Below are 26,564 nucleotides of genomic sequence, written 5' to 3'. Positions count from 1 at the left end.
TTTATTGAGCCAAACAAAAAAAAACAAAAAAAAGAGCCAAAGAGAAATTCAACAGGATTGAAATATAAATAATACTTTTCAGTGCTATTCAAACACGTTGCAAGTGGTTGACACCGTCATATTTTGTTCTAACAAGTGGAAAGTCTATTTGAACTTTGAATGGGAGCCCGCAAGTAATTACTGCCCCCCTTTTTCATGAAAGCAGACCCATGCATGTAGAAAACTGCACACAAAGTTTATTGTCATCAGCAAACAACCACGTAAGACCGGTGCATGGTGCATCATTAGAGCTGCTGCTTGTTCTTGGAAAAAAAAAAAAAGATCAGATGAGCGAAATGACGGCATCGTTAGTTAGAAAAACCCTGACTCACTGTGTTCCTCTTCCTGTGTGCACGTGCTGCATGATGGAGATCAATGTGAAGTCAGAGGAGGCCTAAATACAGTTTACCGTGCCTTCAACATTGTCCACTTAGACCAGTTTTATTGCAGGGAAAGCACAGGTGTAACCCACTAATGAAGCAGAACACCTACATCCAACACCTGTGTTTTCCTGCTATAACGTCAAAATGTTGGCCTTGAAAAAGGTCTACTAAGGCTAACACCACTGTCAGAGACTTGCTGTGTCATGTCATATTGGACACCAGCTTCCGTGGGAAAAGTCTGAGTGGATGGAAATCTGTCTGAGCAAACCCGGAGAAGAAATGCTGTTAATGTCTCAGATTCAAAATGTGATATTTTTGACAGCTCTAAGATTTACATATTAAAAAAAAGTTAGTAAACATGATTCTATGTTGAATCAGTATGTGTAGTTTCCATGATGGGATTTAAATAGCTGTATGTTACTTTGGATTACATCTCTGACCACAGACTGTATATAAAGATGACTTCAATAGAGGTTATAGATTCAGGTCATCAGGTTCATTTAGAGCAACCTGCAAAAAAAATAATGTATTTTTGGAAATATGATGAATCAAATTGAATTTAATCTTCTCAATTAAGTATAATAATAACTTTGAGAATGCTTTTCAATTTTACAGTGGCCCTGAGAGCTCAATGCACTGCAAATTAAGAATATACAAGCTGAGAGAACATCATCATCAGTTTGTCAATAGATGTACAGCATTTAGAAAACATGCTGCAAATTCCTACACTCTTCAGACTACACCTTTAAAGAAATGACACTCATGACTCATATTTAAATGCTGTAATTTCATTATCTTAAATGAAGCTGAACACCTGGATTTTTCTACCCAATGTCTTGAAAGTTTACCAGAAACAGCTAAATAAATGCTGTAATTACAAAAAAAAACACCTACATCAGTTCCTTTGCAACATTTCTCAATCTGATTTGAGTTAAATACTAAAGTCCAACATGACAACTTTAAATGTGCTCTGTATACTTCTTACTTCTTCCTCTGTGATGACAGTTCAAGTTTTCAGCGTAGAGAGGGAGAGAGAGAGAGAGAGAGAGAGAGAGAGAGAGAGAGAGAGAGAGAGAGAGAGAGAGAGAGAGAGAGAGAGAGAGAGAGAGAGAGAGAGAGAGAGAGAGAGAGAGAGAGAGAGAGAATTTTCAAAAGGTCTGTTTGAGAGTCAGGACCTGGTTCTAGGGTTGGGGGTTCAGGTTAAGGCTATGGGCATGAACTCAACTGCATTATGTCATTGAGGATGTTTCTGTGTGTGTGTGTGTGTGTGTGTGTGTGTGTGTGTGTGTGTGTGTGTGGGTGTGTGTGTGTGTGTGTGTGTGGTGTGTCATAGGCTACTTATGGGGACCAGTTCATTGGGGACAGCGTGTCTAATTGGAGACAAAAGCCGTGTCTCCAACTGGGAAAAAGATGATTTTTGGGTCAGTGGTTATGGTTAGGGTAAATCTCCAGGAAATGAAAGTAAGTCTATGTAATGTCCCCAAAAGTGAACATGATCTATGTGTGTGTACGTGTGTGTGTGTACGTGTGTGAGTGAGGGATAATAACAAAGTCTCCTCTACTGATTACATAACAGCTTACTAATGCTGTGCCACAAGAGTTTTGAATACAGTTACTGAATATATTTACATTTGACTGCTTTTATTCCCCAAAATGCAGTCATTCAGTGCTCATTATGAAAAAAAGAAAACTTTCAACTATCATGGATACAAAAACCTTAGGGTTAGCAGGTCTGGCATTCTCTGCAAAAGGTGAGGGTACACAAGCCTAACATGTGCCATATTGTTTTAATTAATCACTTAACTAATTAGCACATTATTGGAACATCAGGCATTAGAGACTTATACATAAAGTTGGTGTGAAAGTGAGAAGAAAAGAATGGTAATCGAGACTAATATGAGACTCTGAAACTGGACTTTCCTTTACTATTAAAATCCAGACATTTACCAACACACCACCCTAAAACATTACAGTATCCACATAAGTATTAAGTGTATCATTTATTCATTTAGTCAATAGTGTATTGGCCAAAGGTTAATGAGGTAAAGGCTTGAAGTTTCTCCTTATTGTGTATTCAGCGGTACAATAACAACAACAGCAGGTACTAGCCAGACAAGCAGCTGTAAGATTACTAGGTAGGGGATAAACTGTCTGCTGGCACACATACTCACACCCCCACAGATATACACACACACACACACACGCGCATTTCCACAAGCTGCACCTAGCTTAAGTCACAGCAACCTGTTTAATAACACCTTGACTGACTAATTTAGATGTGCGTTTCACACATTCAGCTGACGCTCTCATACAGGGCGATTTACACTGATTACAGTCAACAGTGGGAACGAGCTTTTAAATACCTATATTTCCCAAATTACATGCAAACAATGGTAAGCAGTGCAAGGTGGGGGTCGAAGCCTTGGTTCTGTACAGGAGGTTCACATATACAGTAGCAGCTACTTCTGTGTCCTTTAAACGTGTGTCCATTCAGTATATAATCTAATATTAGGACAATATTATAATGTAATTAGAAATAAGAGCCAGGCAGTGAACGTGTTAGGTTGCATAATTATTATGATTGTGTTTCAGGGCTATTTAGCTATTTAGTCTATTAAATTAGTTGTTTGGTCTAAAAAAATGTTAGGAAACAGTGAAAAATGTCAAAATGTCAATGTCAAGACGGTTTCCTGAACCTCTTAATGCAACCTAAGATGTTTTGTTTTGTCCCAAACAAGAGTTTACAACCCAATTTATTCAGTTTACTATCAGAGAAGGTTAAAGCCTGGGAGTGTTCGCAATTTAGATAAATAAAATTTTGTAATTTTGACTTAAAGGGGAAAATAAATCCAAATAATTGCCCGTTATTTGACAATCAACTTATCAATTAATCTACCAAATATTACAACTCTGCATTTTTCTGTTGTCAAAGCAACAAGCCACAAATAATATTGGGTGAAAGAAACAGATCTATTTAGCATAAACTAATTTTTGCACATGATCATAAAAGACTGGAATCCACACTTTTCTGCCTGTTCAAACCATAAACTTTATATTTTAATAATTTGGAATAATTATGTGCAGGTAGCGTAGCATAAATGACATGATAACATTTAAATTATGTGTGACACTGAGACTAAATTTTACCTTATAGAATAAAACAAATCTTTATAGTCTCTGAAGCTTCTTCTTACACAGTGATCACCTAGAAGCATTTTTTAATCAATATTATTCATATCAAAGACAGATTTTCTAATCCTCCATGAGAAACTGTGATGCTGTCTCGCCATGCTATCCAAAGCTGGTAACAAGCACAGTGCTGGTGTCAATGCAATACTGTCCCACTCGAGCAGTTGCTAAGAGAAAGGTGGGGATGGGTGAGGAGGGTTGGAGGGGGGTGAGGTTCGGGGCAGACTGAAAGCAAAGAGGGGTGAGAGCTAGCACGAAAAGGAGGGATAGAAATGAAAATCCCATCGTTCAAACGCAATTTCAAAGCTCTGTGTGCTCTAGCCAAGAGCCATGGGCATACAAAGAGGACTTTGTCCCAGCAGCAGAGGCTCATGGGATAGGGGATGGAGGAAGAATGCCCGCTGCCCGGCAGAAAGCTTAGTGTGACTGCCACTAAAGGCCTGTTTAGTCCCACTCTTGACATGCATCCTACACAAATACCTTCCATCTCCTTCTGACCTTTTTGAAAAACCTCAGCACAGTAAAGGGCTACATGGGATCTAATAGCAAGTTCATTGTTTCTGACTGTACATGCAATCATAATTCAACTGTGCGTAACCTCATTGAAAGCAAACAGGGGATTGCTCAGAGTACAGGAAATGGTTTTGTTTTGAGTTTTTTTTCATGCCACAAAGTCTGACATTCAGTATGCAGGGCAGCTAGCACACAGGCAGCAAACAGGGATTGGGTTGAATGCAGAGTGACACCCTGAGGGTGATTCATTGAGAGCACAGTATTTATACCCAGACCATCTAGCTCTGGTATTTTGTTGTGATAGCTGAGGTGGGCAAGCTCTGATGAGAACGTAACAAATACCAGCTGAGGGGGAAAGAACCAGGAATGAAATTACTACTTTACTGTTTCCACGTTAAGTGAAAGTACAACCGGGTTCTCTCACATGTGCTTTGACTGTAAACAGCACGGGTCAGGTGGTTTACGTTTATCTACACACTTCAAAAGGGATCAATACACCCCCATTGTCCAAGGAGGCTCAGCAACATTACAGGCATTTTTGTGAATCATTCAATCATTTGGCAATAAGAGTAAATCAATGACAGTCTTAATTCTTCTCAGTCATCATTTAATGTGTAGTTTTTCTATCAAATTACGACATTGTCCAACATGATGCATCTTCCCACCTTAACTAGAGGAAAGGCAAGAATACACCAACTGGATCTACAAAGTGTTAAATTACTGAGTAACTTCAGTGTGCAAGTGTATGATAATGTTCACAGGATAATTAATTGGCTAAAGTTGTAAATTGTAACTTGTATGATCACCAGTCACCGTGGTTACAAGAGGTAATTACGGGATAATGGCACACTCAGTTTCCCAGTCACCTGCTCACTTTAATGACGTCTTCAATGGGCGACCTTAGTCTTGCAATTAAACCTTTGAAGTGTTTATCTTTGACATGGCAAATAGCAGGTAAGACAGTTCATTATTAATAGATAGTTATATGTTATTATTTTATGCGTTAGCCTCAGATCACAGAAGTCAAAATGTTTTAAGACCTTTAAATTTGAACCTTTGCTTGCCTGCTGTGTTTTCTGTTGACCCACTTAATCAATACAGGCAGGACATGAGTTACATTTTACAAACAGGCATGCAAGGGTAGAAAAATGTAATTTGAGTACAATGTTGATTGATATGAAATGAGAAATACCATCGAAAGAACAGAAGTCTTAGGATAGAGGCACTTAATTGATATTTACATGTAATTTTAGGTTGAGATTAATAGTACATAAAAATCTATTACAACTGAGCTAATATGGCTCATTCTTCATCATCCTAGATCTAAATACACACAGAAGGTACTATTAGAAATATCAACTAGTGAGTAGCTGCAGTTAAAGACTCAGGTATGAAAGAGATGGACTTTGTGTTATCCTTTAGACTTTAGAGTCACTTATGGGGAATTGATTTTCATTCATGTTTTCTGAGAAGTTGCAGTGTTTTTGGGACCTGTACACTAATGTAAGTACTTTTTTTTATCTCAGTGTCTGTTTTATTCCAAGGTAGACTCAGTAGAGAAGAATCAATAGTTGAGTTTTAGAGAAATTCTTCAGTGATACAAAATCATCACTGTTGGAAGTGAGTCTGATAAATGAAAAGGGGTCAGCACTGAGTAATTTTCTAATTGCTGTCAGATAAAGGGAGGGGGATTATTTAACAGAAAAAGAGAGAGGGAGGTGGGGGGGGTGACACAAAGACTGTCTAAAGACCAAAATATTTTTTTTGTTTTGATGGTTCATCAACTCAGTGAAGACTAAGAAGAATCCAAAAGAGGAAAACTTTTCATAATTAATGCTGAAAGGATATTACCAACTACAATAAAGTGAGATGACTAAATGACTGTGTCTATTTATGTACAGCCTCATGTCCTCTTACAGGAACATTTTGTTTCCCCTCATGGTCTAAAATGAGATTGTCTTTTATCTTTGACGTCTTACAGCAGAAAAGGAAGCAAAAACACCATCAAACGAGACCAGAGAGGTAAAATATAACTGTGGACATGACAGGGACAGGCTTGATGACATTGTTGATCTAAATATAAAAAGACAAGATTAAACCCATCACAATGACCAGACAAGACAACGTCGAACAAGAATGATGGCTTTTCAGAAGTTTAAGTGGTTTATCTAATCAATATCCAGGGACCTTTTCTACTGATATAATTTATTTTTTCCTACGACACTGAAGAATGTCTCAGTCAGTGACTCGGAGCACAGGATAGTCTCACAATGTCCAACCTGTATCCAACGCTGTTTACATGGCAGAAGAAAGGTTTTTATGAAATCTACTCACTCTTTATGATGCATGAGAACAATGTAGCTGATTGTTTGTCAGCTCGTGTATACCTTTAATTTACAATATCTGAAATATCTCTACAGTTACTCTCTGGGAGAATATTTGGCACTGAGTAGAGCACTGTTGTATCATTGGCTATGTTTACACAAGTAGTGCAATTATGGCCAATACTGAGATTAAGACAGTAATGCAATTATGCCATTTAAATGATTACAATGGTGGCTACTCCCTTTAATAATCCCATTAAGATGTGTCATACAGTTTGTTCAATTATCTATAGAGAGCTGTGATGTTGAGTAGTTTAGTCTTTATTATTAAGTCAATAAAGAACATTATATATATATATATATATAACTAACTATGAATATATCGCACCTGTTCCTCAACCCTCCTGTTATCCACGAATCAAGGAAGGAAGGGAGGTAGAAGGAAGGAAGGAAGGAAGGGAGGTAGAAGGAAGGAAGGAAGGAAGGAAGGGAGGGAAGATGGAAGGATGGAACAGAGGAAGAAAGAAGGGAAGGAGGGCAGGAGGAAGGGAGGGAGGAAAGAAGGAAGCAGGGAGGGAGGGAAGGAGGAAAGGAAGGAAGGAAGGAAGGAAGGAAGGAACAGTCAAAACAGACAGGGTCAATTACAATTTGACCCGGGAGGACGACACAAAGGTTTAATATGTATTATGTCCAAGCTATGCAAGACTCCTCAAACTAAGAGAAATGTTGTTTCTTCTTTCAGAGTTTCAGTGATTCGACTCTGATCTGACCCCAAATAATGTGAGTTCAGATCAGAGTAATCCATACAAGTTACTGCAATTAAATTTACTTCAACTATGAGTATTAACGTGAACCGAGTATAGTGTTTAAATGGATTCTTCCTTTCTCACATTATAGCCTTAATCGCATTATAATCAAATGATTAGTGTGCCTGTAAATGTAGCCAGTGCTATCAAGGTAGAGTATTATTTGCTGTCAATGTTCGGAGATGTAACACAGATTGAATGCTGGGTAAATCCAAAATGTCAATTTTTCAGATTCCATCTGACCTTTACATTTATCTAATCAACTTTGAAAGTCTTCATACATCTAAAGATTGTGCTTTCAATTCTGAGAGAGATAAGGGATCTGCCCAGAAGAGTAAAATGTAAAAAAACAACTGAGAGATGTATTCGAAAAAAACCATCACAGCAGCCGCAGCTTGCACTTTCTGACTTTGGAGAATGAAAACCCAGTTTCTTAGTAATCCATTATGAGAGAGCTTTTAGCCGAGTGAAGAAGAAAAAAAAAGAAACAGAAGAATACGCTCACCAAAATGAGCAGCTGTCAAACGGCCCTGCAGTGGACACACATGTAACCAAGAGGATGTATGCGGTCCCTGCAGCGCCCATCTGACCAAACAAGAGGATTTCAGTCCAGACAACACACACACACACACACACACACGCACGCACACAGACACACACACACACACACACACACACACACACACAAAAGGGCCCTCCTCTGGGGGTGGCAATGTTCCCCAGAGAGAGGAACACAGAATTGAGAGCGATGAATATCAGTAGGATGTTCAGAGTACTGCGTGCCTGTCAGGTTTGTGTGTGCCAAACAGATTCAAGTTTAAGTGTGCAAACATTTCTCAAATCCCCAAAGACACAAATAAAAACTACCACGTTCTTTCAGCACAGGCTCGCTAATGGTATGACCGAACTGGAAAAAAGGACCCTAAATTAAAAAAGTAAATGGCAAAGATTTCCTGTTAATGACTACAATATTCAGATATTGGAGATTCAGCTCACTAGCTTGGTTTCCTTTTTTCAGTTCATTCTACATCCTGCCAATGTTAGCATCATGATATCAGCTTAACCCACCTGTTCTGAACCCAGAGGACAACTCAAAAATGTCATTTAAATGAGGCATATTGACCATAATTTCCATAAAATATGTGTAAAACCTGTGGTAAAGACACTCCACATAAAGGTCTAACACATAATTGGGTCTTAATTTATACCTTATGCTTTATAAAAAGTCAAACCAGACCAGGTCAATTTTGATTCCCATGAAGCCCATTCTCTTACTTTTGGGTCTTTTTTCACAAAACTTCACATCTTCATTAAGCAATGTTACACCTTGGAATCCTATATTTTCTACAAAAGCATCACTATATTATGCGGCCCATGACATACCTATGATATTTATAAGAAGGATAAAAGGGGGCTTTATGTTGTATGTGCATGTAAAAACCTCAGTCTCTAATTTGTGACATGGTAAGCCTCTCCTCCTCCTACTTCTTCTTCTTCGTCTTTACTAAAACTAAAACTTTTACTAAAAGTCTGTCCCAGCGCACTGCAGGCGGGCTCAGACAGACACTTGCCCTCCGCATGAGAGGCGTATTTTTCTTCTGAGAACTTGTTTATTTTTCTAATGCTGCGAAAAGAAAGGAAATAGCCAACTTTACTTTCAGGATTTGCTTCTTATGATCAGAGATGTGGTTTCTCTTTATTGTTATATTAAACAATAAACATTACACTGATATCCTGCTGGGCTTGGAAGTGCACGTGAGACCTATGAACTAGTAAATAACTATAAATAACTTGGACTTGTGGCAGCAGTATGTTTAATGGCTCTTTTCATGCAGTAAACAGTAAAAATATACAAAAGTGTGTTTACATACAATAAACTAAATGAAGCATTGACTATATGATACCAAATGAACTGTGCGCTCTCTGTTTGTGTTGCTGTGCTGTTTCTCTGTGCACTTCATTAACGCCTTAATTCCATGACAGGATTTTTACGTAACATCAACAGCGTTTCACTATTTTACCCGCATGAACCAGCAGAGCGCCCCAATGTTGACTGTTAACAATACGTCAATGCTCATAAACTCGTGCCAAGCGTAGTCGCATTTTTCCATCAATAGAGAATTACCTGTATTGTGAACATGTGCAGGGTTTGTCATGTTTTTTTCAAGGAATGAAGGACGGTTATTTTTCCCTTTGACACATATTTTTCTTGGTCTTATGCAGTTGAATGTGAGCAAGTAGAAACTGAGTATTTTTAATATAAATTCAAAGCCATAATTATATTGGATTGAAAGGGGGAATCAGTAATGGTATAAATAAAGGAGAAAAATAAAATTCAGAAATTATCACAAATCTACACACTGATAGTACTTCTGCATCATTTGAGTCTCAGTTTATACACCTGTTTATTTAACCCTAACTTAACACTTACATACTGCTCAGGGTCAAATTTGACCCATTTGTACATTTAAGAGCTGTAAAAACACCCTATCACATTTCCTTTAGGTGGACTTCTCCTAATGTGACACACAGTATACAACAATGGAAATAAAATGCATAATTTTTTTATTAAAATGTTCTCCTGGATCATAAAATAGTGATTTATTAATGACTGATGATGGGGAATTTATGAATGTGAATTGGTGTAAAGAGTAATTATGAGTCAGAATATGAGCAGTATCTAAAGGGTTAACTGATTCCCACAGCAATCAGAACTGCACGTAAGAGACTGTTCCTCTCAAAATATTTTATTAAAACTACTTTTAATACTATTTTAATACTTTTTTTTTTAATACTTTAATACTAACTATTTTATTCTATTTTAGCATAATCTTAGTTTATTTATTAGTGCTCTTATTTATTAGTTTCTGTCTTGCACTGAATTACTGAAACTGCATCTGAATCTGAATCTGAACTATGGTGCCTGACATATGAAGAAGATATTTGGCTGTTGGAAATCATCCTGTTGTGAATACACACATCCCTGTATAAATATACATCTATATATATCTTCTGTTTTGTTGCATTTGTCATGATTAATTGAGCAAATGCAGGAAACAACAAAGCTGACATTTATTGATGAATCTTATCTGACACATTCAAACATCAATCATGAATCTCTATGAAAGCACTTAACGAGTAACAGACCTAAACATCATGTCTGCAACAGCACAATCAAACAATAAACTACTCCCAAACACTCCTCGACGACGCTGTCTGGCAATTGATCCAGTCCAAATACTGGCAGCAGTTTCTAAAAAAGGCTAATCTTGTTAAACCAAGTGTGAGCAAAATGAACCGGCATGGATGAAGAGTAACTGCAACGCTGTTTACACACAACACACATATTTACCCCGCCCAAACGCAACCTTGATGGCTCCATGGATACGACTCATTAGCTTCGGCGACTACAACTCTGTCGCGTCCCTGTCGCGTCAGTCCAAAGGCTCAATGACAAGAAACGCTGTGCCATGAGGAACCATCTATAGACAGAGCAGCCTTTTCAGGACACAAAGATTCATGTGTCCTTATCCTATTAATTAATTAATTAGAGGTACAGACAACTACTTAAATCGGTCTAAACTCTTATGTAATTACTCATTGGAGTAGAGTAGTATCACTCCAGTGGTTCCCAACTTGGGGATCAGGGTTCTCAAAGGGTCCAAAAAGACAAGTTGGGGAAAAGTAAGAAAAAAATGTGAGATTTAGACTTCACTTACTCACTGGAGCTGCTGCAACCTGTGAGAAGGGGTCACAGCTGGGCACTGCTTGGCTGTAAAGGGTCATATGTCAAGTGATAGTCGGGCCTAAATCTGGTGTGATTCATAAGACATTCGAAAAGGAAAGCCCAGAAGATGATACAGTTCTGCTTTCTATTCCCAACAACGACTAACATGCTGGATGAATCCTAGATACAACATCAGTAATCAGTCTTTCAGGCATATTACAGACCACATGTAGTTTAATAATGCCAGCTTCTCACTGGCTGCAAATCATTAAAACTGAATTTTTGCAAAATATGCGTCACCAACGTCAGTGGCAGCGACCAGATGGGCGGGTTGTAATCTATTCTCTCATTGGATTTATGTCCTGAAGAAAATCCCCCCCAACATCAAGAGATGTGTACACATTGTAAAATCCGGTTGTGGTAAATTTTGATCCACTTGTCACATCATATGCAAGCAGACATGTGCAAAATTACATAATTCCCCAGAAATGACAGTGGCCTGCCTCATTAGTGGATTTAACGAAAGCAGTGACATGTTAAGCCTTGTTTACAGGGAACTAGTGTTACAGACGGCGCCATGTAATCACTATTTCCTCCTATTCTTTTCTTTTTCCCCGAAATTACTGCATGTTCAATTTGCATGTCATCTGTGTTATCACCAGATGATCAGAAGACGTCTGTCCTCTCTAAAATTTAGACATAAATCACTTGTTCCCGACGCTTTTGGATTGCAGTGACCCTCCATCACAGGTTCAGTGTCTGTGTGACTGATGATCATCTCTCAGATAGTTTTCAAAGGCCTGAAGAGACAAAAATCTCCATTATTTCAACGGAGAAAGTGAAACTCTTCCACAAAACAGTTCAATTATCTTGTTTAAACCCTTAAAAATAATATCTCCTCTTTCTCCCTCACTACAAAAATGTCAGACTCTATGAATATGAAAAAGTTAGCGCGCATCCAGAAACAAAAACCCTGTGCTGGAGCAAAGAACTAAATCTGTGAAAGGCAGAAGAAAGTGAGCACACTGTAGCTCCTAATGCAGATATCGTTTTAATGAGATATCAAGAGTGACATTTCATCTGTCTGAGAAAGAGCAAGGTGCTGGAAACATCACTCATGATATCCCATTAAAACTATATCTACAGTACTCTGCCTGTTTTCTGCCTTTCACACACTCTATAAATATGCAAATATAGTTAATTTTGAAGGTTTACTGTTGGACACAACAGGTCTCTGACCTCACTGAAAAATGTGTGTTTGTGCAAAGGAGGTTTCAAGCTTCCACATCACAGTTTGTAAGTTGAATATTGGACCTGAATTAGCTTCCACTGCAAAGACAGTAAATACATCATGAGTGGAGGGGGGACTTTGAGTTTCATTACATAGTAAAAACAAATCTCTGCTGTCATTATTAACCACTGGATGCCCACAGATTTCATTTATCTGAATAGGACATTGGTCTTCACACCTTTAATGTGACCGAGGCCGGAGAGAAAGATGCTGACATCACTAAAGAGTTGGATTTAACTCGCATCTTCAGTCTTAATAACCCAGCATAACCTTTCTTTGCTCCCTTTCATTCTCATGCTTGCCTTGAACTGACCGGATCTATTTGTCCGAGCGTTGGCAGATCGGCGCAGCGCCCGAGGGCACGCATCGCACTTTACATCCCACGGGACAGAGGAAGCTCCGACGCATGCACTAACACATATAGACGCTAACACACACACACACACGCAAACAGAGACAGATGCACTTATGTTTGTAGGCAAGCATGAAAGCACAGCAACACAAACACTCACACATTATACTCAGGAGACTCGTATCAGCAGCTAGTATAACTGTATCAGAGAAGCCATTACTTAAACTGAAAATTCGCTCTGCTCTGTCGAAACAGACTCGTCACCCAGCAGGACACACGTAGCTATTTCTGGCCACTGAGTGGACTCAGCAACTTTGTCGGGGTCACAGAGAATTACAGAGGGCTTTTTTTTTTTTTTCCTTCTTCTGGAAAAGAGAGCGGCCTTCAGCGAAGACGGACATGAATTCTAATGAGCCTTGACATGGAGTCCATCAAAACTTACTGAGAGGTTTGAGGATGCTGTTGCTGGCCTCATCATTGTTTTCTGTGTCCGACTTGTCAGAGGCGTTCTCCGTCAACCTCTCCTTTCTGTCCTTGTGGCTGGTTCTCCGACGGTGACGCCTCCGACGTCGATAGCTCTTGGGCACCCTCACGCCGATGTAAATGGTGTGGTGACCTGCGGAAAGAAAAAGAAGGCGAAGGGCAAATGAACTCTGTGGCACGTGTCATGAAACATCCTGTTCATTTCAGACTGCTGTGATGCATATATTTAAAAAACCTTCCTATTTGACTTCTAGACACAAAATTACCTTTAGAAAATCATCACTCAACGCTATAGGGTAACTGATTTACAGCGTCGCCCTAACCTAATCTTGACCACTTCTCGATTGAGTTTAACAGGGAACATTCTCACGTGGCCCACAACAGATTCAAGACAGCGTAGCAGAGCAGGGTTATAGAGGTTGCAGTACACTGTCAAAACAAATATTTGAACAGAAAAAGAAGTAGCACGTAGCAGTGGAGACGCCATGACTGCTTACATGACTGCATCCCTGTTATCCATGTTGGCACAATACCAATAGGACGTGCGGTTTTACATGTAGTCGGAAGGTTTAGGGTCAGTTACGACACACAGACCAGACTGTTTGTTGATATATTGCCACTGAGATGGACAGTTCATGCCAACATGCTATACAGCAATGAAATGTTGCCCATGGTATGTTTGTTGGGACTCATTCTCAACCAACTAACCTACCTTAGGTCTACTGTACTGTAAGTGGGATTTCATTGTGGAGTTTAATCCACTTAAACCTGAGTGGAGCATCATATTGCATCACATCTGAAATACACTTCTTTTTAAACTAAATTGAAGTAAAACACCCTAAATTAATAAAAGATGTTGCAATTAATACCAATACCAATTAAAATTCATAAAATGATGTATTTCTGACCCCAAAATAACATATCTGCTGATTTTATTCATTTTTTTGTGTCTCTTATTGTGTTTGTTTCACTCATGCTCTTCGAAACAGTTCCTTTTGAAGCACAAATCTAAGGGTTGAAAGCTTCTAAATTTAAAACTGTCAAGTGAGTTTGCTAAATGTGTGTGGGGACAAAAACAGAAGAAGAAGAACAAAAGAGATGTACGAGGTTTGGAACTAAATGTCCTTGGGTTTTGGGTGTCATTCAAGTTTTTGTCATTCCTTGTGGGCAGCAGCTCTGCCTCAGTGGGTAAGCACATCTTCCCTGAACACAACCACAGCTGCTGATTTGGCAGAAGAAAGTCAAACGTGTCAACCTAAACATTAAGAGAAGGATATGCATTGTCCTCTCTGAATATTTCTGCCTCAAAGAACACCACAGTAGTTAGTGGAGGCTGGAGGTTGTTTACCAAAGCGAGAGCACACATTGTTGGTTTTGCTCTCAGGCATCCATTCTCCTTTAAAAAGGTGAGCTTCAAAATGATTACTATCAATTGGATGAAGCCTGACCCTCCCATGATCACTCAGTGGTTACAGAAAGTAAAACATGTCTACACGATGGAATATATGACTGCCCAATTACAGCTAAAAGCACCTGTTTTTACAAGAAGGTGGACCCCAGTTACTGAATATCTGGCTTAGGACTCTTATACACTTATACTCTATTCATTTACTATTATTATTATTTTTTTATTATCTAAAACTTTTTTGGAGTACAGAACTAGATAAGATATGTGCTATACCCTTTACAGTGCTATCTCTTTCTTTTTTCTTTTTTTTTTGTATTCCTTTGTGATATTAATTGCCTGTTAATGTGCATTTAAGGCAATAAAGTTAAAAAAAAAGGTGAGCTTCTTCTGCAGTTTTCATGTCAGGAGTCAGAATGGGCTGGTGATGCTTTTAAGAGAGTATCTTCATAATGCTTTCTATACAAAAATGTCATTATAGAGGTTTTTATCCCCCATGTGATATCTGTGGAAGTAAGGCTGTCACTTGGCACCTGTGTAACATACCTGCCTCTCATACCTGCATAATTCTCTCTTTTACATCTAGCTGACTTTTGTCCTAGTCTTTAAAAAAAGGTGACATCAAACCTACAAACATACCCGCTTCACTGGCACTGTCAACATCTCCTTTTTTTAGCAGAGACGGACTATAAAAAGCAACGTTTCAGAGTAAAAAAAAAAAAATCTAAGGTCCTGGTGAAACAAAAGGCTCTGTGCGATCGGTTTCAAACGTCACCTTTTGGAGCTGATCGGGCAACGCTGAGCCAAGCACTTCACATGACCCAACCAGGAAGTGGCTGAACCCCACAAAGCTAACGAACAATGATCTCTCTTTACGCACAACAGCATTCATTATTCACTCGTATCACAATGCCCTGTGTTTTAGGGGTTCATCTAAATTCACTGACACCGACAGTGCAGCATACCGAGCAAATACTTGGCATGAAGAGACGAAGAAGAAGATCTAAAAATGATTTGAACACTGTAACCTAAAAACAACAAGCGATAAAGAGCGAAAAGAAAAAACAGAAAGACAGAAAAAAACAAGGCAGGCGAGAAAAAAAAAGAACATGGAAAAACTCTTGAGAAAACAGACAGACAGACAGACAATGGGAGACAGAACCAGCATCACCCACACCAGAGCTGCTGTCCACCAGGCTTTTGGTTCAACAAAGAGGGAACCTGTCCTGTGTTTATGTGATAACATCAAAACACAAGATCAATCGTGCACAACTGAAGCACTGACGGCATCCCCTACCCAAAAGGAAAAAAACTCTACTCTAGGAAACAAAACTCCAAGTTGCTGCAAGTTCAGTTGGAACTGACAGATCACAATACATAACAATAATGAGGATTGTATACTTCAATTAGAGGCATGTCAAACTCCTACATCTAATAACAAAATATATTTAAGTGTTTATGAATGCTGTACAGTGCTTTTTCAAAGTCCATGCAGGATAATTTCTATAAATTATATTAAAATAATTTACATATTTGAGTTCTTAAGATTGATATTGACATTTTTGTACTGATACTGCTGATAGATTTTAGTCATTTATGATCATATAAAAGATTACAACATTAAAATCTTACATATGTCATGGGGGTGGTAAATTACATCATCACATGACATCAAATGTATTTATGGTCTGCACTGTTCAAACTCCCAAACGCGCCAGCTGGGTTTTGGACCCACCCACTGATAAAAAGGTGTAAGTTTCATATTAACAGGTGCAACAGAGCTAAAAGGGAAGAAGAGGGCATGTACGAGAGCTGTGTATTTAGGAATTAATTAACAAAACTTTTACTTGAATGTCGATCAACAACACAAAGTTGAATGAAATGTTTAATTTTACTCATCATTTCAGAGGAAGGCTGATATTTCCCTAATATTTGGATTAAAGCTACTGTAGAAATATTAATACAGAAAGGTTCATTAAATCTGATTCATGCTGCTTCTTCACTTGAGTCCATATGGTCTTTTTTTTTTACCAGAAAACTATCATCATTAGAGACAACTTCCACATGTTATGTTAGTGTTAGTGAAAGTTCTCTCTTTTTTTCTTCCAATGGAAACACTTTTAAAAAAACTAAGTAACGTGAGTTATGGATTAGAAATAGCATACATAAATAATTGACTGTGTTACCGTTTCCCTTTCGTGCTTGTTTATTTAGTAACACAGTCAACCAAAGGAGCAATCAAGATTCACCAGACAGTAAGTGGGCAATACAACAAGACCCAGAAGCAGATGGTCGGACAGCGACAATAAAAGAAAACAGAGACATAAACGTGCAGAAGGAACTAAAGAGGATGTTGCTGTTAGAGCTGATGGATGAGCAATAAAGCAGAGCGTGAAGACGTTTGCACTGGACAAACGACAACAAGAAAGACGGTGAGAGTGATGAAGGAGAAGGAATAAAAAATAGTCAAGTCAAGGAGCTGGAAAGGAAGATTTGCACACTGCCAGAGTAGCTTTGTGAAACGACTTCCTCTTCTTCTTTTTTGTGTGGAGGAAGAACTTCTTTTGGAGCTGCCTGTGAGCGTGGACTGAATTAAATGAAATCCTTGTGTTTTCTGGGTGGTTTGTTTAGCTCAGTAGATTTCTGAGGAGAAGCAACGCCAACGCCAGTTTCCCCAGTAACCTCATCACTGGGACCTGCCCAGAGCGGTGGGGGGTATGGCAACACGCCACGCAGCACTGGCAGCATGCTAATACTGAACAACTTTAAACATGCATAAATTATCCCTCTTCCTATTCACATGTGGCTCAGCTGTAGCTGCTTTTATCTGCAATAACTCTACAGTTTGAGCTACATTACAGACCAGTAACTCAGTCAAAAGGAGTAAAAACACATCTGGCATCTCCTGTCATTAAACATGCATTACTTCAGTTTAGGGTCAATTACTGTCAGGTCATACATCTCCTATCCATAACTATTTAGATGGAACATTATAAAGGGAATTATTACTGTAATAATGTCATATATTAAGAAGAGCATGCATACAGTATTTGGTTTGACCTCATATGATTATTTGGTCAAAAGATTTAAAAAATCTGGTCAAGTCTTGTCAGTCTATCTTTAGCTTTAACAGTGTCTCACGCAGAGTTCAGATATCCAACATTTTGCAGGCTAGTCTGTGTCTGATAAAGATAATTTGGTCATTGGTCCAAAGCATCTCCTCCAGAGCTTTATCTCGAACAATGTGAGAAATTTCAAGCTACCTCAACTCTTTTGTTGTTCTCTTTATCAGTCAGTCTTTAAGTGGGCCTGTCTGAGCGTGCAGCAGGGAGGGACCAGAGCTCAGCAAAGACTCAAAAAAAAAAGAGATTTAGCCAGCAGACGAGGACACGTAAACACAGCTGAGACGCTGGTTACACACAGGAAGTCAGTCAGAGAGATTGAAACAGGGTTCAAGCTGAGGTGACACCTGACAAAATGTTGACCTCTAAGCTTGTGAGACCCTGCTGTGCAAATTCCAGCTTCGACTGTTTATGCTAATCATGTGTACAGCAAAGTGACGGACAGGTTTCATGCAGCCATTCGCTTTTAAACAGCACAAAAATCAATTAGCAGACTTTTGGAACTAACCAGTGTACTATCAGTGTTCATCAATTCTACATTTTTCTTCTCTAAGTTGCACTTTTGTTACACGTCACATTAAGATTGATTGCACATTATGACTTAATAACAATGCGATGTATTACATAACTTAGGTTTCAACAGTCTGCTAATACCTTATTATACTGAAGTGAATGGAAATAAAAGTTGCCTCCAAGAATGATATATACAGTAGATCCTACTCTATAGCATGCATTTGAAATCGCTGCCAAAAATATAGGATAGCTAAAATGGCTCGTCTCTAATATTACAGGGAGCGCCCCAATAGCCGAATAGTTGTGTCCTGTCTGTTTCTTCACTGTCAGCTATCCAATAGAGGAACAATGCCAAAAAAAACCTCTTTATTTAACAGAATGCATTGACGACTTTGGCTGAATCCAAATGTCCGCCCTCTGAACTTGTGAACTGAACACTTGTTCGTACATACCGTTACGTGTTGACCGTCAATACATCAAGTGTGTGAGGGTGCTGGGCCACGTGGGGAAAGAAATGTGCTCTGAGATAGGACTCAAGACCCTCCAGGGCTTCCATGGAGATATATTGAAATTCCTCCTGACCCTCTAACTCACTTTAAAGTGTTTGCCTGAATGGTTTTTATATGTGTAGGTCAACTGCTGTACTCTTTACTTCACGTTGTGGACAGACAAACACCTAGTTTAGCAGATTATAATAAACAAATCCAAGTTGCTGTCTATTATTCTGTCTGTGGCCTACATCGGTCGTTCTCAAATTGAGGTCTGGGGACCCCCAGAGGTCCCTGAAGGGGTTCCAGGAGGTCCTCAGCAATTTATTTATTTTCATTATAACTTCATCTAAAAGTGACACAATGACATACATCTGCAGCTCAATGATATTCCCTGACTGCAGGAATACATATAAAAACCGGCCAAGAGAATAAAGTCATAATAAAATGAATAAATAAATAATCTAAAGGCGCACGTTTTAGACGTTTCTGCATTTTTCTTTGGGTTTGTAGTGCTGCGGTTCTTTGAAGAGATTAGTGAGGTAAACACAGGATCACATGCTCCTTGTTCTACATCCTTCTCGTGCCAGCTCGCTAAACAACTGAGCGTCACAGTTAACCTACAGGAAGTGCGTGAAATTTGGCATTCGTCTAATGGCTTAATGATGACTTTCTTATTCCTCTCAATGACTTTTCTTGCTTTGAAATAATAGAGAAAGAATGAGTTGCTCAAACAAACAAAAAAGTGGGGAAATAGTGACTCAGTGGATGTTAAAGATCTTGAAGAATTTTTAAGGTTTTAAGAAATCAAAATGTTATGAGTTAAATATTATAGAAAGCTTTGAAGTATAGAGATTGAGGTTTGTTGAAATTGATATTTGTATTATCCAGCTACGTCTACATCACATCAAATGTCAAACAAATCACTTTATGGACCTCAAGCAGATAATTTAAAAGTGTACCAGAACAGAAAAACTCACCTTCTACTTCCTCCTCGTCACATTTGTGCTTGACTAAGGACGCCCCTCGGTCCAACACCGCCTCATCCTCCATCCTGTAGTAGTAAAAGAGGAAGAAAGATTGCTCACACTTTTCCTCCAGCGACAACGTGGAGCCATAGCGCTTTGGCTCATTCACCTGCAGTAAGTTCGGATTGGGGTTCAGTCTGGTGCTGCTGGTGGCACTCATCTCCACCCATTAAAGACTCATTGACAGACACCCCTACCTTGACTACCTCAAAGCTCGGCGTTAGCACCTCGAGATTTTTGCTTCCCAATAAAAAAATATCTTCAGATGTGAGTGTGTGCGTCGTCCTTGAGGAGGACGACGTGCGCAGCCGATAGGTAGGGTGTAATGGATTTAATCTGGCGGAGGGGGGTGAGGGAGAGGACAGGAAGTCTCAACTAATTGAGTGTGATGGGCCTGAGTGACTGGTGGCAGTCATGCGCAAATAAAAAGAAAGAAAAAATACAAAAAACATCCGACTGACTGAGAGTTGAGCCCATTGAAATCTGGATCTAGCTCATCTGACTCCCTTCCAACAAATTAGATGTTTGAACAAAGTGTTGTGTTTAATTGCTCAGGGGAAAAAAGGACATCTGAAAACATATCGCTCATGTTGTGTCTAATCACTCCCACGCCCACACACATTACAAAGCCTCTCCATCTGGTCAGTAATGCTTGCCAGCCCCCCTTCTCCAACACCCTCCACCTAAGAAACAAGTGGGGCATCACATGTCTTTCTACTCATCCGCCCTTACAGGATTACGTCGGCTTTACTTAAGTGACAACACAGATACAAGCCCGTAACAGTCTGGCACACAGGAACCTCCTCCACAGCTCTCGGAGACGACTCAGCGCACGTTCGTTCCTCGCCTCAAACGAGCCGTGCTGTTTCACCGACAAACATCGACATGAAAAAACAATTTTTAAAATGTTTCATTCCTGCTGGTTGTAGGAGCTGAATAGAAGTGTTGTTTGTTTGTTTAAGCGGTGGGGAAGATACAGTTTTCTCAGTCAGCCGTGTGTGTGTGTGTGTGTGTGTGTGTGCGCGTGTGTGTGTGTGCGTGACTGCCACATAAAAAGAAAAAGAAAAAAAACTAAGAAAAATCGCTTTCATATAAACAGAGGCTTTAAATATTTACATTGAACACATCTTTGCAGGATATCTGTTGACAGTCAGAGACAATCACTGAGGACCCTCCTTTAATCCACACACACACACACACACACACACACACACACACACACACACACACACACACACGTTACAAGTAGTACCGGAAATACTTAATCCCTGGGTTTTAGTCTAATGGGATCGCCAACAAATTGGTTTGTTTTGTAAAAGAATAGCTGCAACATTGCTTTGTTCGTGAATTAATCGTAAAGAGTTCATCACTGTTTTAAAATCCTTTTTTTCTAATCAACTAAAACTAACTTTAATTGTAGTATAATTTGGCCACAGTCCATCAGAATTGGCTCAAGATGTTTGTTTTTCTATTAATTTATCGGTAATTAATGATTATTGTTAATATCAATATTATTATTTGTAGAAGAAGTGGTAGTGATGTAATATAACTGTCAAGTGTTGATTAGAGATTTACTTATTTAATGAGGTGGTTGATTAATGTTGTATCTGCCCCGTAAACTGAGGAGACATATCACTAATACCTTCATTAACCTTCAGTCATTTTCACCAGCGGCTTAATGCATACTAGGTCAAAGTGCAGCGGGCCAGCAGGCGTCGAGGAAACTGTCAGGGAGACACTCTGGACACAGTGGTCTCAGATGTCAAAGGTCAGCCAGAGAGCGGCATACCTCCAGCTGGTCGGGATCCACCAGAGTCCTGTTTCAGGATCATTCAGCATGAAAAGACGCTCTCTACTTCACTAAGTTAATGTCACATATACTAATAAATCCAGTTTATAAATATCTACTTTAACCTTTGTGTCGTCCTCCCGGGTCAAATTGACCCTGTCTGTTTTGACTGTTCCTCCTTTCCTCCCTTCCTTCTGTCCTTCCTTCCTCCCTCCCTAATTGTCTCTTTCTTTCCTCCCCATTTCCTTCCTTCTTTCCTCTGTCCTTCTTTCCTTCCTTCTTTCTTTCCTCCTTCCTCTCTTCCTTCCTTCTTACTTTCCTCCTTTCCTCCCTTTCCTTCTTCCTCCCTTCCTTCCTCCCTCCCTTCCCTCCTTTCCTTCCTTCGTCCCTTCCCTCCTTTCCTCCCTTCCTTCCTTCGTCCCTCCCTCCTTTCCTTCCTTCTTCCTCCCTTCTTCCTCCCTCCTTTCCTTCCTTCCTTCCTTCTTCCTCCTTTCCTCCCTTCTTCCTTCCTTTCTTTCCTCCCTCCTTTCATTCCTTCTTCGTCCCTCCCTCCTTTCCTTCCTTCTTCCTCCCTTCCTCCCTCCTTTCCTTCCTTCTTTCTTCCTCCCTCCTTTCCTTCCTTCCTACTTCCTTCCTTGACTCGAGGACAACAGGAGGGTTAAATAAGTGGTTGCATTAACAGAGCAGGAGGTGAAAAATAATGTGAAATCAAGTCCAATCCAATCTTATTTTTACTCAAAGATGGTCAAATTTAACACATTACAATATAAAAAATAATTTTAATATTTACTGATAGTTTTGACCAGTCACCTTATAATATCAGCCCTATGAGTGTATAAACAAGTCTCCAATCAACACTTAACTCTAGACCTCCTCCTGTCTCAAGTGTTTTGGCAATAAAACCCACAAACAAATTAATCTATAAATAAAACGGTTTCAGTCTGTCATCTGTTTTAATCATTTGAGAGCATATTGGCACTAACAGTGTGTTCTAGTGCTTTGCTATTGCGGTTCAAAGTGTTCCTCCTCTTACATAAAACATGTATAAGTATATTTTTAGTCTTTCACAGAGGTAAAAATAAGTATCATAGAGTGCCACCTTTAGATTCTGGAGCAAGATTGACTGTTTCATTACTCAAAAGCTACTAAATAACACAATATACAACTGTGTCTGCTCTGGTTTAACTTGGCTTAACACCATGATTCAGCCACAGTTTAAAAAAAAGCTGGGGTCTTTTATTTCTGGGTCTCACCAGCTCCCCCCACTAACTCTGGCCTGGTCCTACTTCCTCCATTGCCACCTATGGAGCAAGTGTGGATATGACAGGCCAAACTCCACTCAACCCGAGGTGACAGCCCACACGTGCCTGCAGCTATGCGGTATTTCTATGCTGTATTCTCAGGAGCAGGAAAAGACAATAACATGCTTTTGTTCACTTTTTTTTTTAGCAAGAAAGAAATATTTAATTCCCCAGTTTTGCATTTGATGTGAAGCTGAAATTATACATCTACTGTCAGGTAGTTAAATGTTGAATATTGACAATTTTATGATGTTATTTTGTGATTTAAAAAAAATGTTTTAACCCTCCTGTTGTCCTCGAGTCAAGGAAGGAAGGAAGGGAAGAAGGAAGGAAGGAAAGGAGGGAGGAAGGAAGGAAGGGAGGAAGAAGGAAGGTAAGGAGGAAGGGAGAAAGGAAGGAAGGAAGGAAGGAAGGAAGGAAGGAAGGAAGGGAGGAAGGAAGAAGGAAGGAAGGAAAGGAGGGAGGAAGAAGGAAGGTAAGGAGGAAGGAAGGAAGGGAGGAAGAAGGAAGGTAAGGAGGAAGGGAGGACGGAAGAAAGAAGGAAAGGAAGGAAGGAAGGAAGGAAGGAAGGAAGGAAGGGAAGGAGGAGAGAAGGAACAATCAAAACAGGCAGGGTCAATTTGACCCAGGAGGACGACACAAAGGTTATTTTACTTTTTGTTTTTTGCGTACTTTCTCTTGACCTACTTTGTCTATTTCAACATGTGATTTCCTTCAAATCCAAGAGGAAGTGAGAAGTGTTTGGAGTGCATCTTGGTCTCAACTCCACATTTTTTTCTAGAATTAATTTTAGTTTTACAATAAATTTTCAGCCAACAATCAAAATAAACCCTAACAGCTCATTCTCATCTGAGGAGTCATTTCAACAGCAGAAAGCAAAGAGTAATATAATATAAAGTAGCTGTCAGAGTTCCTGGTTTTGATTTTTGTGGTTTTGATAAGCTGCCAAAAAACGGTGAGCTTTGGACTTTAAGATTATGGTGTAATCAACGCAATGAATATCAGTTAGTAATATAATAAACTCTTTACAGGATTTTGAATTTCATAATGAAAGATAAGCTACTATAAGTGAATAATTAACTGATTACTCTACCTGCTGTTTTGATAATGTGTGCTGCGTGTAAAGCCACAGAAATACAAACACTGACTGTGACAGTGCAAAATAAAATACAGCCACACATGAGGGTGACATTTGCTGTGACTCTTTTTTAAAACAGTAATTAAAATGCCATTGAACCACATGCACTGGGATTTGAGCTCACCACCACATCCAGTTAAGGCAACTGGTGAGTTGAGCATTTATGCAACATGACTGGTCCTAATCTCACAATGTTGGACGACAGATGCTTTCATATAGTTGAGATTGTGTTTGTTTGTTGTTGTCTTTTTACTGTAGATGCTACGAGCAAGCTGCCAGATTGTCTTGACAAAAACAAGCAGCACGAAACATCTGTTCAAAAGCAAAAATTTGAGATTTTATTTTTTATTTTTTTATTTTTTTGATCATCTGTGCAGCTATTTTTGCTCTTCTTTGTCGGTGTGTCTGTTTATTTTGCTTATTGTCATTACCGCTAATATTTTTATTAATTTAATTTTGTTTATTTTCATTGTTAGAATTTTTCATGGATCTTATGGTGTGTGTGTGTGTGTGTGTGTGAAGCATTGGTGTTTCTAGATGTTCTCGAGTTTCTAGATGTTCTCTTGCTGTATGTGCAGCTGTGTGTGTGTGTGAAGTAAAATCCAATAAAAACATTCAAATTACTACTTTAGTGAACTTAAAGCACTCCTTCAAGCTATAAATCAGGCAAAACTGCATTTAGTTTTGAGTGACAGTCACTACAAAGTTGACAGAAAGTGACTTTTTTTTAGTATTTTGTGCCAAAGTTAAGGACTCAAGACTAAACTTAATTAGAAGTCTTGGATCTGACTGTGTTTTCTTGTGATTTGCTGATGATGTGGAAAGTTTCACCTGTCTGTCTATCTTTTATGTTTTAAATCACTAAATCAATTTGTGCTATAAAAATATCTCCATGTGATAATACTGTTTTGGCCTAAATGAACCCAGGAATGCAAATTACACATCCAACACCTGTGCTTTTAAAAGTGTTTACTTACTTGATCACTTACTAGTACTTTCAAGTATTTCTCCGTTAATCAATACTTTACATTATATGAGTGTATTGATGACAACCTTATTACCAACTGTACAAGTAATCAAAAGCCTGACAAGCTGTTACTTTGCACTCATGATTGTATATTAGCTGCTATCTGTCATTCACTTCACAGATAACATATCAGCCTCTCTGTCCTTGTAGGACCTACAGTAATCTGCATATAGCCTACATTCACTATCTGTCTGGAGAGGAGAGTGTGTTCTCTGCACCCGGGCTGATGCAACAGACAACTGTGTGTCCGAGTGGTGCAAACATCAAACAGCCTCAAGGCATCCACGACTGTGTTATGGTATACGGTAATCTGCGGTAATCGTCCCATGAGATATGAATAAATGCACCCCCAGCGTATGTATCTTGTATCCTCTACTCCAATCAAGTGGGATCCCTCATGCAATGATGGCTAAATGGCATTGGATATCAGATTTCTGTGAGATTCAAAGGCTTTTGCCACACAGTGAAAGGATATCTATAGTTTGTGTTAAATGTTAGTGATACCGGGCCTCATAGTTGGCCTGACGGTAGTTTTCAGTGTGAACAAGGTTGAAATTCAAGGCTTTGTAGTTTCCTTGGTAATTGTCACACAAACCACACAAGAAAAGGTTTCACTGCTTTACACAACATGAAAGAAGGGGGTCACATGGGAAACAAAATGCAGGGTTCAAAAGAGGATTTAACGCCCTTCAATAGTAGTTTATAATCACTCAACTGATGATATTCTGCCTGTTTTCCTAATTTTAATACCATTTTTTGTCCTCTGAAGCACTTGACCTCAGGATATCAGCATTATTTAAATATTTAAGATGCTAAATTTTCATCTAAAGCATCTTTGTGAATATCAAAATAAGAAAAAAAACAGTAAGTCACAAGCACACAGGCTGCAGATGAGTGTGTGAATTCCAACTCTTGCGCTAAATTTATGTGATGGCTTTCTGACAAGACTAGTAAATGCCAAGTCTTCATGATATGGTGACACCTGAGCTGTGATTGACCTTTAAAGTTGAAATCAAAAAGCTCCATTGCTCACTTTTAAGTCAAAATAGTCACTTTTTTCTTTTTTTAAATGGACCAAATGGAGACAGTTTCCTCTCAAATCTAACATTAACCTCAATTCAGGCTTCTTAGAGCAAAATGTCTCAATTGTATCTGAGGTATGTTTTGCTCCGAGGCTACGATCCTGAAAAAAGCAATTACATGGCTGCTCATGGCTTGATTGTTTAAACTTGAACATGTTCAAACTCTAAATGACCTTAAGAAAATGCCACACAGAGGGGATTTATTAGGTATATAGGAGTAGATTTAATATGATTGCATTTGTTCTATACTAACTTGAAAGTCAGCTACAGCCCACCTAGTCTGAAAGCATGTCAGTCTTTCCAGTAAGATCATGTTTTTGTTTTTTTTAAACTTGTGAGCCTCATTACTGAACCACCTGCTCCTGAAATGCACACATATACACACACACACCCACACACACACTTCATAATGAACACCTGCAGTCACTTGTAGCCTCTCTCTCTCTTTTTTTTTTTACAATCAGGGCTCACTGTTTATTTAACATCAAGCAGCTTCTGCATAGAGTTAAAAAAAAGCACACCAGTAAATCTTGTTGATGTCACTTACTTCTTGTTGCCGCTCAT

At 39.0% G+C, this 26,564-nt stretch overlaps 1 protein-coding gene across 6 annotated transcripts in view; it reads right to left on the bottom strand.

Annotated features, from left to right (window-relative positions):
* The window catches only part of slc4a4a (solute carrier family 4 member 4a), a 66,951-nt gene extending 40,387 nt beyond the window's left edge, over positions 1 to 26,564 (bottom strand). For 3 of the 6 annotated variants that reach the window (XM_053325911.1, XM_053325912.1, XM_053325913.1), the window contains exons 1-3: positions 26,548 to 26,564; positions 19,616 to 19,689; positions 13,067 to 13,240 (exon numbers count right to left, since the gene is read on the bottom strand). In XM_053325911.1, the coding sequence (XP_053181886.1) occupies positions 13,067 to 13,240; positions 19,616 to 19,689; positions 26,548 to 26,564 (265 nt within the window). Of the gene's footprint in view, positions 1 to 13,066; positions 13,241 to 19,615; positions 19,704 to 26,547 lie in introns of those variants that run through there. The other 3 variants (XM_053325915.1, XM_053325916.1, XM_053325914.1) reach the window with 2 other exon arrangements.

The sequence above is a fragment of the Scomber japonicus genome, chromosome 9 (genome assembly GCF_027409825.1).
Source record: "Scomber japonicus isolate fScoJap1 chromosome 9, fScoJap1.pri, whole genome shotgun sequence".
NCBI classification, from domain to species: Eukaryota; Metazoa; Chordata; class Actinopteri; order Scombriformes; family Scombridae; genus Scomber; species Scomber japonicus.
Note: the sequence above shows the minus strand (reverse complement) of the source record. Positions and strands in the feature narration are given on the sequence as shown.